Here is a 12,679-nt window from a genome sequence, read left to right as displayed (position 1 = left end):
CATCAGTCATTTCCTGGGCCACTCTCCTAAACTGTCTAACTCTTTCTGCCGCCCCTCCACCTCCTCAGTACTACCTGCCTGTCCACCTATCTTCGTATCATCGGAAAACTTCGCCAGAATGACCCCAGTCCCTTCATCCAGATCATCAATACGTAAGGTGAACAGCTGCGGCCCCGACACCGAAACCTGCGACACCAATCGTCACTGGTTGCCATTCCGAAAAACAGCCTTTTATCCCAACTCTCTGCCTTCTATCAGACAGCCAATCCTCAATCCAAGCCAGTAGCTCATCTCAAACACCATGGGCCCTCACCTTGCTCAGCAGCCTCCTGTGAGACACTTATGAAAGGCCTTTTGGAAGTCTAGATAGACAACATTTACTGGGTTTCCCCGGTCTAACATACTTGTTACCTCTTCAAAGAATTCTAACAGGTTTGGCAGGCACGACCTCCCCTTACTAAATCCATGCTGACTTGTTCTAATCTGACCCTGCACTTCCAGGAATTTCAAAATCTCATCCTTGACAATGATTCAAGAATTTTATCAACTACCGAGGTCAGGTTAATTGGCCTGTAATTTTCCATCTTTTGCCTTGATCCTTTCTTAAACAAGGGGGTTACAACAGCAATTTTCTAATCATCTGGGACTTTTGAAAGATCACATCCAAAGCCTCTGCTATTTCCTCAGCCACCTTCCTCAGAACTCTACGATGTAGCCCATCGGGGCCAGGAGATTTAGCAATTTTTAGACTTTTTAGCTTTTCCAGCACTTGCTCTTTTCTAATGCCTACCATACTCAACTTTGCCCCCTGACTCTCCCTAATTGTTGGCATACTACTCATGTCTTCCACTGTGAAGACTGACACAAAGTACTTATTAAGTCCTTCAGCTACTTCCTTATCTCCCATCACTAGCCTTCCAGCATCAATTTGGAGCGGCCCAGTGTCTACTTTTGCCTCATGTTTGTTTCTTATGTATTGAAAGAAGCTTTCACTGTGATTTCTAATATGACTAGCTAGCCTTCCTTCATATTTGCTCCTCTCCTTCCTTATTGCTCGTCTGTCTCCTCTGCACCTATCTTCCCCTCTGTCCATCTTCAATCTGCCTTCCCCCTCTCCCTGAAAATTTATGTTCAGGGAGATCTGGGTGTTCAGGTCCATTGTTCCATGAAGTTGGCAATGCAGGTCAACAGAGTGGTTAAGAAGGCATATGGTGTGCTTTCCTTCATCGGACGGGGTATCGAGTACAAGTGTTGGCAGGTCATTTTGCAGTTGTATAAGACTTTGGTTCGGCCACACTTGGAGTACTCCGTCCAGTTCTGGCCGCCTCATTACCAAAAGAATGTGGATGCTTTGGAGAGGGTACAGAGGAGGTTAACCAGGATGTTGCCTGGTATGGAGGGTGCTAGCTATGAAGAGAGGTTGAGTAGATTCGGATTATTTTCATGAGAAAGACGGAGATTGAGGGGGGAACCTGATTGAGGGCTACAAAATCATGAGGGATACAGACAAGGTGGATAGCAAGAAGCTTTTTCCCCCAGAGTTATTGACTCAATTACAAGGGGTCATGAGTTCAAACCGAGAGGAGGAAAGTTTCAAGGAGATATGCAAGGGAAGTTCCTGAGGAAGAGGGTGGTGGGTGCCTGGAATGCGTTGCCAGCAGAGCTTGAAGACGCAGACACGATAGGGTCTTTTGAGATGTACCTGGACAGGTACATGGATGGGCAGGGAGCAAAGACCCTGACAGAATAGACGACAGGTTTAGACAGAGGATCTCGATTGGCGTAGGATTCGAGGGTCGAAGGGCCTGTTCCTGGGCTGTAATTTTCTTTGTTCTTGGATCAGATAAGAAGGAAAAGGGAGGTGTATAACAGTTATCAAGGGAATAAATCAACAGAGTCCCTGTAGACACACTAATGTCAACCAGGCCAACATCCCCAGCACTGAGGCACTGACCATCCTCGATCAGCCACAATGGGCTGGACACTTCATCTGTATGACTGACACGAGACTCCCCGCATGTTCTAATCCCAGCTTCAAAACAGCAGGCGAGACCCAGATGTGCAGAGGAAGCACTCAGTGATAAACTCAAGGCCTCAACGGTGAAGTGCAACATTCCTGCAGACACCGAGAATCACCGGCCGAAGACGGTCCGACGCCTGAGGAGCACCTGGGAAGGCATCAACACCTCGAGGCTTGATTTGGAAGCAGCGGAAGCCATGCAGCTACATCAACAACCCCCTCACCCCTTCCCAAGACCGCCTTCTGCCCCAAGTGCAACAGAGCCTACGGTAGCTGCATCGGTCTGGACAGCCACCCGGAGATTCAGCCTGAGAGTGGGAGACTGTCATCCGCGAGAAACCACCATGATGATGATGTATGGTGTGCAGGGGGATCTTGTCATAGCAATTAAGAGAACAAATAGAGGGCAACAGAACGCTGGTGACCAGGATTAGGATCAGGGAGAATCTCAAAATCTTCTACAAGTGTCTCAGAGCGAAAGAGAAAATCCAGGGAAAACCAGGTCTCATGAGGGATGAAGAGGCAAATGTATGGTTTGAACTGGACAGCAATTGTCAGGTGTTAAACAAGAAATTCACATCACCTTTTACATGTGAGAAGGAGCATTACGGCACACAATTCCTGAGCAGAATTAACAGAGACTGGGGACATGTAAGGTGATCCGGTGAATTTAAAATCAGAAGAATTACCTGGAGAACAAGTAACATAGTTCCGCTTATCAAAATGCATGACAAACATAAAGCAGAGTATTACAGTCTGGAGAGTATCACATCAGTAGATAGGAAAATATTGGAGAATATTCTGAACGGCAGGCTTAATTTCCTTGGAAAGAAGCGGGGTTTGATCAGCAACGGTCAGCATAGCTTTGTCAGAGGGAGGTCATGCCTCACAAACCTAGATGATCCTTTCAAAGAGGTGACGGAGTGTGTAGATGGGAATTGATGCAGTGAAAACAGATTTCAGCAAAGACTTGGACAGGGTCTCACATGGGAGCCTGGCAAAGAAGGTAAAAGCTCGTGGGGTCCAGGAAAATACAGCAAGTTCAATCCAAAGTTATACATTGGTCAAATGGGCAGGTCAGTGGTAGATGGAGTGTTAACACTGATAAGTGTATGGTAATGCAATTTGGAAGAACTAACATGGCAAGGAATCTTTCAATGGATGCCAGGACACCAGGAAGGTCAGAGCAATGGTGTTATCTTGGGGTGCTTGTGCACAGATTGCTGAACATGGCATGGCAGCTTAAAGGGACAGTTAGGAAAGCAAATGGCTGAAGAGCTGTGCAGGAGTTTGGTTAGGCCCCAGCTGAAGGACTGAGTGCAGTTCTGCTCTCGCTTTAAATTGAAGGGTGAAAGAATAGCTTTAAATTGAGGGGTGAAAGACATAGGACAGATGTCAGAGGTGGTTTCTTTACTCAGAGAGTAGTCAGGGAATGGAACGCTTTGCCTGCAACGGTAGTAGATTCGCCAACTTTCGGTACATTTAAGTCGTCATTGGATAAGCATATGGACGTACATGGAATAGTGTAGGTCAGATGGGCTTCAGATCGGTATGACGGGTCGGCACAACATCGAGGGCCGAACGGCCTGTACTGCGCTGTAATGTTCTATGTTCTAATGGTCTCTTCATTATCGAAAAGAGGTGATTGCATTTGAGCATGTGTGGAGGACATTCATCAGGATGTTCTGAGGGGGTGAAGCATTTTAACTCGATGGAGAGTCTGGATAAGTTTGAGATCACAAGAACTGTCAATGCTGGAGTCTGAGATAACACAGCGTGGAGCTGGAGGAACACTGCAGGCCAGGCAGCATCACTGTTTTATCTGGATAAGGTTGGCTTGTTTTCTTCCGAAGAGAGAAGGTTGAAGAAGGTCCTGAAAAAATGGTCTGCATTCTGATGGGTCTAGGCGAGGGAAGCAGAACGACCATTCATGGGGTGGGAGGTCGGGGGGCCAGGGGGAAGGAATTTCAGGAAAGAAAAGACACCCAGAAGGTGCTGGGTGTTTGGAATTCATTGTCTGGGACTTTAGTTGAGGTGGTGGATAATCTTTTCACATTAAAGAAAAAGGGTTGGTACAGCACTTAAAATGAAATAACATTCAAGGCAACGGGCCTATTGCTAAAACATGAGCCGAATGTGAACTTAGTGTGGCTTCAGTGGTTACAGACACAATGGAATGAAGTGCTTGTCCAATTCACACGGATGATCCCTGGAATGGTAGGCTTAACCTATGATGAATGGCTAAGGATCCTGGGATTGTACTCACTACAGTTTTGAAGGTTGAGGGGAGAACTAATAAAAACTTCCAAGATAATGTATGGTTTAGAAGAGGTGGACGCTAGGAGGTTGTTTCCGTTAGGAGGGGAGACGAGGACCCGTGGGCACAGACTTAAAATTCGAGGGGGTCAATTTAAAACTGAAATCAGACGACATTTCTTCAGGCAGAAAGTGGTGGGCTTGTGGAATTCATTGCCGCAGAGTGCAGTGGAGGCCGGGATGTTGGACGCCTTCAAGGCAGAGATCGACAAATTCTTGATCTCAAAAGGAATCAAGGGCTACGCGGAGAGTGCAGGGAAGTGGTGTTGAAATGCCCATCAGCCATGATTTAAATGGCGGAGTGGACTTGATGGGCCGAATGGCCTTACCTCCACTCCTATGTCTCATGGCCTGATGGTCTAATTCTGAAGTATTCTCTTATTCTATGATTCTGGAGCAGGGGACAGTGAGTGGACAGCACAGGACAGTTCACCTAACTTCTCCTTTACCAATCTTCTATCTGCCTCCCCACTTCTCCCTATTTTTTTCAGAATCCCCTTCTCCCCCAACCATATTTGAAGAAGGGTGTCGACCCGAACCGTCAGCTTTCTTGCTTCTCTGATGCTGCTCGGCCCGCTGTGTTCATCCAGTTCTACTCCTTGTTCTCTCAGATTCTCCAGAATTGGCAAGTTCCTACTATCTCTCGAGGAAACTGACTTGTTTTTGCACCCAAACTGTGGTGAGAATGTGGAACGCACCAACTGTGTGGGTGGTAGAGGCAGAAACCATGATAACACTTAACAAGTTTTTGATTGGTCATTTGCGATACCAAGGCATACAAGGCTCTGGGTCGAGTGCTGGGAAATGTGATTAGAATAGTAAGGGACTTGCATCTTGTGAGGGCACATACAATTTGCTGAAGGGTCTGTTCCATTGCCACGGCACTCTATTATGCTGTCCCTCAATGATCCTATGACAAGTAAGTGAAGGTTTGCAGAAAGAGATAGTTTTCAAGGACAATGCCTGAAGGAAAACTGATGCACAGGCAAAGTGCATGTAAGAATTTAACCAAGGATTAACACCATTCAAGAACTGGAATTTGTGCCAATGCACCAAACCTGCAGATGAAAATGCAGTGTCCAGTTTGATTGCAAACAGCAACAACCACCAGTTAGTAACATGATCAATGGAAATATCTGAATGCCTGTTGTTGTGATCTCAAGCATTTACCTGCGTCGAGTGAAATCCACCACCATAGTTCTGTTGCATCGTTAGCCACCTCACAATCGGTGTTGCATAGTCAAAATCATTCCTTGACAATGCTTGAAGCAAGGCATAAGCAGTGGTTTCCACAGTCATCGCAAAAGCCCGTGCTGCTTCAATTAGATACGGCTTCTCGTCCTCCAACAATGGAGGCTTTCCAGTTACCAACATCACAATCTGTCATTTGAGAAAGGGATTAGCTGAGAATAAAGTTTACATCATATAGATTTTTGTTTGCATTTCAACAACACAACAATGGTTTTGCTGGTCAAGATCCAGCATTATCTCACCACTGATGTCTATAACATTCTCCATACTTCCCGCTCAGTGATGGGTCCTTTTGTTTGGGAAAAATAGGCACCTTCGAATGCAAATGAATCAAGATGAGCTTTAGTTTCTCATCAGGCTACATGGAGTTACTACAAGATGTTATGAGCAAAAGGTGAAGGAGCAGATGAAACGATTCATAGCATCAGTCTGGATGATCTTCTTGCGCTCATCCTGAGGAGGCATCACAGATCTCAACTTACACGCAATTCAAATTATTTCACGCAATGACAAGACTGAATGTTCTGGATACTGTAAATGCCATGGCACCTGGCAGCATCCCACAAACTGTATTGGAACAATGTGCCCCAACGTCACCACACCAACAGTAAATGTTTTCCAGTACATTTTTAAACACTTGCAACACTCACATTTCAGAGAAAGATGACCTATCACGCAATCGGCAGACAAATTGTCCTGACCAATTCTGACCTCAATGTATTCTCAATCATCAGCAAAGTAATGCAACATCTGGATGACAGTGCTGTCAAATAGTTGCACACTGAGGCTCAGTTCACTTTTCGTCATGCCACACTTCTCGCAACCTCATTCAGGATTTACCACAAATATGATCAGAGATCCTGAGCTTGAAAAGGAAGGAAACTGCAATCTGTCATTTCCACCAAGGCAACTTCTGATTGAATGTGGTGTTCAGCAGAGTTATAGGAAGTTGAGTCAGTGGCATTCACTGGATACCTGCACTGGTTGAAGTCATGTCTTCACTTGAACCAAAGTGGAGACATGAATGTTCATTGAATATTGTCCAGGTGTCCAGCAGAATTCATGACTTTTCCAACAGTGAAGTCAACGATGAGAAAATACAGTGAGACTTGGACAATTATCAGGCTTGGCCTGACAAAGGATAAGTAACATTTGCACCATACAAGTGCTAAGCAGCAATCAGCTCCAACAAGAGAGAATATGACCATATCACAAAATTCCATGTCCTTACCATCATCCTTACATTTTTTTTAAATGTGCAAGTGTTATCCAAGCCATGCAAGGCTATGGGCCAGGTGTTGGAAATGAGGTTAGAACAATTCAGTGCTTGTCTTTGACTGTCACAGAATCCGTGAGCTTCAGAATTTATTTCTCCTGTACTGTAGACCACTGAGGTGCTTGGCTATCCACTTCATCAAGGTTAACACTGATCTAAAACCAAACTGGAACGGTTATATAATCAGCAGTAGCCAGGTCCGTTGTACAAACCGCCCTGCTGTGGGACAGGGTCAGGTAAATCCAAGTGAGTGATCGTGGTTGGAGACTCATTCGTTGGGGGCATAGTTTCTGTAGCCACATTTGAGATACCAGGGCTGTGTGTTGCCTCCCTGGTGCCAAGGTCAAGGAAATCTCTGAGTGGTTGCAACAAATTCTAAACGGGGAGGGTGAGCAGCCAGAGGCCATTCTGCACATTGGTACCAATGACGTAGGTAGAAAGAGGGATGTGATCCTCCGGACTGTGTACAAGGAGTTAGCAAAGAGGCTGAAAGGCAGGACCTAGAGGGTAATAATTTATGGGTTGCCACGAGTGCCACATGTTAGTGAGTTAAGTCAGAGAAAGATAGGTGAGAGATTAATGCATTGGTTAAGGAGCTGGTACTGGGGGCAGGCTTTCAGGTTCATGGATAATTGCGACCGCTTCTTGGGCAAGGGGTGACCTGTCTAAGAGGGATGGGTTGCACCTAAACTGAACGGGAACAAATACCCTCACAGGGAGGTTTGCTAGTGCTACTTGGGAGGATTTAAAGACTGGCAGGCAGCTGGGAACCAGAGCAGCAGGTCAGCAAGTAGATGAATTGATGGCAGGTACATGCTGGGACCAATAAATCAGAAAAGAATGGCAGTCAGAGACAGGTACATGAACATGATGGCACGAACAAGCTGAAATATGTTTATTTCACTGCCAGGAGTATTACAGGTAAGGCAGATGAGCTTAGAGCCTGGATCAGTACATGGGACTCTGATGTTGAGGCCATTACAGAGGCTTGGTTGAGACAGAGACAGGACTGGCTGCTCAATGTTCCAGGGTTTCATTGCTTCAGACAAGATAGAGGGGAAGATAAAAGGAGGAGGTGCACTCCTAACCTGTGGGAAATGTTACATCTGCACCTCGAAAGGACATTCTGGAGGGCTTGCCCACTGAGGCAACAGAGGTAGCATTGAAAAATAAGATAGACACAATCACTCTGATCAGATTAAACTAATAGCCTGCTCCCCTGTTGCCACTGACACACTGAGGAACAAATATGTAGGCAGCTTTTGAAACGATGCAATAACTCAGAGTTGTCACAGCCCCGGTATTGACTGGGACTCCCTTACAACAAGAGTTTAAATGAGGCTGAATTTGTTAAGACTATCCAAGAGAGTTTCTTGACACAGTGTGTGGATAGAAGATGGGCCATACTGGACTTTGTCCTGGTCAGGTAACTGGTGAGAAGGGTGGGAAAGCATTTTGGAAATAGTGATCACAACTCCTTCAATTTTAAGATTGCTATGAAGAAGGATAAGTCAGGACCTTGGGGGAAGAGTAAATTATATCAATTTTAGGTAGGAGCTGGGGTGTGTTAATTGGGAGGAGCTGTCACATTTGCCATATGGGAATTGTTTAAAGGCCTGCTTATGAGTTTAGGATCAGGAAGGAGGAAGGACAAGGATGGCAAGGTAAAAGACCCTTGGATAATTGGGGAGGTTGTGAAGTTCGTCAAAAGACACTGCATCGCATTTCACTCAGACATCGCATTTCACTCAGACACTGCAACGCATTCCACTCAGTCACTGCATGGCATTACACTTAGTGATTGCATCGCATTCCAATCTGTCACTGCATCCCATTTCCCTCACTCACTGCATCCAATTTCACACAGTCACTGCATCCAATTTCACACAGTCCCACTGCATCCAATTTCCATGAGTCACTGCATCTCACTTCACTCATTCACTGCATCCCATTTCCATGTCACACTGCATCGCACTTGACACAGTCACTGCAGCTCATTTCACTCTGTCACTGCATTCAATTTCCATGAGTCACTGCATCTCACTTCACTCATTCACTGCATCCCATTTCATTCAGTCACTGCATCCCATTTCCCGCAGTCACTGCATCCCATTTCACGCAGTCACTGCATCCCATTTCACGCAGTCACTGCATTCAATTTCCATCAGTTACTGCACTCAATTTCCATCAGTCACTGAATCCCATTTCACTCAATCACTGCATCCCATTTCCAACAGTCACTGCATCTCCATTCCCCAAGTTACTACATCTCCTTTCCCACAGTCACTGCATAACATTTCACACAGTCAAGGCATCCCGTTTCCATCAGTCACTGCATCGCATTTCACTCAGTCACTGCATCGCATTTCACACAGTCACTGCATCGCATTTCACACAGTCACTGCATCGCATTTCACACAGTCACTGCATCTCCTTTCCCTCAGTCACTGCATTTCATTTCACTCAGTCACTGCATCCCATTTCACTCAGTCACTGCATCCTATTTCACGCAGTGACTGCAACCTATTTCACGCAGTCACGGCATCCCATTTCACGCAGTCACTACATTCCATTTCACTCAGTCAGAGCATCCCATTTCACTCAGTCAGAGCATCCCATTTCACTCAGTCACTGCATCCCATTTAACTGAGACAGTGCATCCATTTCCCTTATTCACTGCACCCTATTCCCCACAGTCACCGCATACCATTTCCCTCAGTCACCGCTTCCCATGACCCTCACTCACTGCATCCCATTGCCCTCAGTCACTTCATCCCATTACCCTCAGTCACTGCATCCCATTACCCTCAGTCACTGCATCCCCTTTCTATCAGTCACTGCATCCCATTTCACTCAGTCACTGCATCCCATTTTACTCAGTCACTGCCTCCTACGTCACTCAGTCACTGCATCCCATTACACTCAGTCACTGCACCCCATTTCCCTCAGTCACTGCGTCCCAGTTCACTCAGTCAGTGCGTGCCATTACCCTCACTCACTGCATCCCATGACCCTCAGTCACTGCATTCAATTTCACTCAGTCACGGCATCCCATTTCCCTCTGTCACTGCATCCCATTTCACTCAGGCACTGCATCCCATTTCACTCAGCCACTGCATCCCATTTCATTCAGCCACGGCATCCCATTTGACTCAGTCACTACATCCTATTTAACGGAGACAGTGAATCCTATTCAGCTGACACAGTGCATCCATTCCCCTCAGTCACCGCATCCCATTTCACTCAGACACCGCATCCCATTTCCATCAGTCACCGCATCCCATGACCCTCACTCACAGCATCCAATTTCCATCAGTCACAGCTTCCCATTTCACTCAGTCACTGCATCCCATTTCACTCAGTCACTGCCTCCTACGTCACTCAGTCACTGCATCCCATTACCCTCAGTCACTGCATCAGATTACCCTCAGTCACTGCATCAGATTACCCTCAGTCACTGCATCCCGTTTCACTCAGTCACTGCATCCCGTTTCACTCAGTCACTGCATCCCGTTCCACACAGTCACTGCATCCCGTTCCACTCAGTCACTGACTCCCACTTCACTCAGTCACTGACTCCCACTTCACTCAGTCACTGACTCCCATTTCAGTCAGTCACTCCCTCCCATTTCAGTCAGTCACTCCCTCCCATTTCAGTCAGTCACTCCCTCCCATTTCAGTCACTCCCTCTCATTTCAGTTAGTCACTGCTTCCCATTTCCCTCAGTCACTGCATCCCATTTCCCACATTCACTGCATCCCATTAGCCTCAGTCACAGAAATCACATTTCACTCAGCCTCTGCTTCCCATTTTCCTCAGTCACTGCATCCCATTTCCCACATTCACTGCATCCCATTAGCCTCAGTCACAGAAATCACATTTCACTCAGCCACTGCATCCCATTTCACTCAGCCACTGCATCCCATTTCACTCAGCCAATGCATCTCTTTTCACTCAGCCATTGCATCCCATTTCACTCAGTCACGGCATCCCATTTGACTCAGTCACAGCATCCTATTTAAAGGAGACATTGAATCCTCTTCAACTGAGACAGTGCATCCATTTCCCTCAGTCACCGCACCCTATTCCCCACAGACACCGCATTCCATTTCCTCAGTCACCGCATCCCATTTCACTCAGTCACCGCATCGCATTTCCTTCAGTCACTGCATCCCATGACCCTCACTCACTGCATCCTATGACCCTCAATCACTGCTTCCCATGACCCTCAGTCACAGCTTCCCATGACCCTCAGTCACAGCTTCCCATTTCACTCAGTCACTACATCCTATTTCACTCAGTCACTACATCCCATTTCACTCAGTCACTGCATCCCATTTCACTCAGTCACTGCATCCCATTACCCTCAATCACTGCATCACATTACCCTCAGTCACAGCATCCAATTTCCATCAGTCACAGCAGCCCATTTCTCTCAGTGACTGCATCCCATTTCACTCGGTCACTGCATCCCATTACACTCAGTCACTGCATCCCATTACACTCAGTCACAGCATCCCATTTCACTCAGTCACTGCATCCCATTTCACTCAGTCACTGCATCCCATTTCACTCAGTCACTGCCTCCCATTTCACTCAGTCACTGCCTCCCATTTCAGTCAGTCAATGCCTCCCACTTCGTTCAGTCACTCCCTCCCATTTCAGTAAGTCACTGCATCCCATTTCCCTAAGTCACTGCATCCCATTTCCGTAAGTCACTGCATCCCATTTCCCTAAGTCACTGCATCCCATTTCCGTAAGTCACGGCATCCCATTTCCCACATTCACTGCATCTCCTTTCCCTCAGTCACTGCATCCCATTTCACTCAGTCACTGCCTCCCATTTCACTCAGTCATTGCCTCCCATTTCAGTCAGTCACTGCCTCCCATTTCAGTCAGTCACTGCCTCCCTTTTCAGTCAGTCAATGCCTCCCACTTCGTTCAGTCACTCCCTCCCATTTCAGTCAGTCACTGCATCCCATTTCCCTCAGTCACTGCATCCCATTTCCCACATTCACTGCATCCCATTAGCCTCGGTCACAGAAATCACATTTCACTCAGCCACTGCATCCCATTTCACTCAGCCACTGCATCCCATTTCACTCAGCCAATGCATCTCTTTTCACTCAGCCATTGCATCCCATTTCACTCAGTCACGGCATCCCATTTGACTCAGTCACAGCATCCTATTTAAAGGAGACATTGAATCCTCTTCAACTGAGACAGTGCATCCATTTCCCTCAGTCACCGCACCCTATTCCCCACAGACACCGCATTCCATTTCCTCAGTCACCGCATCCCATTTCACTCAGTCACCGCATCGCATTTCCTTCAGTCACTGCATCCCATGACCCTCACTCACTGCATCCTATGACCCTCAATCACTGCTTCCCATGACCCTCAGTCACAGCTTCCCATGACCCTCAGTCACAGCTTCCCATTTCACTCAGTCACTACATCCTATTTCACTCAGTCACTACATCCCATTTCACTCAGTCACTGCATCCCATTTCACTCAGTCACTGCATCCCATTACCCTCAATCACTGAATCACATTACCCTCAGTCACAGCATCCAATTTCCATCAGTCACAGCAGCCCATTTCTCTCAGTGACTGCATCCCATTTCACTCGGTCACTGCATCCCATTACACTCAGTCACAGCATCCCATTTCACTCAGTCACTGCATCCCATTTCACTCAGTCACTGCCTCCCATTTCACTCAGTCACTGCCTCCCATTTCACTCAGTCACTGCCTCCCATTTCAGTCAGTCAATGCCTCCCACTTCGTTCAGTCACTCCCTCCCATTTCAGTA

The 12,679-nt window shown here is 46.8% G+C and overlaps 1 protein-coding gene across 1 annotated transcript; it reads right to left on the bottom strand.

Annotated features, from left to right (window-relative positions):
• Positions 1–5,486: 5,486 nt before the first annotated feature.
• LOC132207558 (complement C3 alpha chain-like) lies at positions 5,487–7,180 on the bottom strand. The gene is made up of 2 exons (XM_059643517.1): positions 6,819–7,180; positions 5,487–5,716 (listed from the first exon to the last, which is right to left on the bottom strand). Exons 1-2 carry the CDS (start codon positions 6,822–6,824, stop codon positions 5,495–5,497), a joined length of 228 nt encoding a protein of 75 aa, XP_059499500.1. The 5' UTR covers positions 6,825–7,180; the 3' UTR covers positions 5,487–5,494.
• Positions 7,181–12,679: the final 5,499 nt, after the last annotated feature.

Source organism: Stegostoma tigrinum, unplaced genomic scaffold, assembly GCF_030684315.1.
Source record: "Stegostoma tigrinum isolate sSteTig4 unplaced genomic scaffold, sSteTig4.hap1 scaffold_100, whole genome shotgun sequence".
NCBI classification, from domain to species: Eukaryota; Metazoa; Chordata; class Chondrichthyes; order Orectolobiformes; family Stegostomatidae; genus Stegostoma; species Stegostoma tigrinum.
This window is presented reverse-complemented; position numbering and strand designations above follow the sequence as displayed.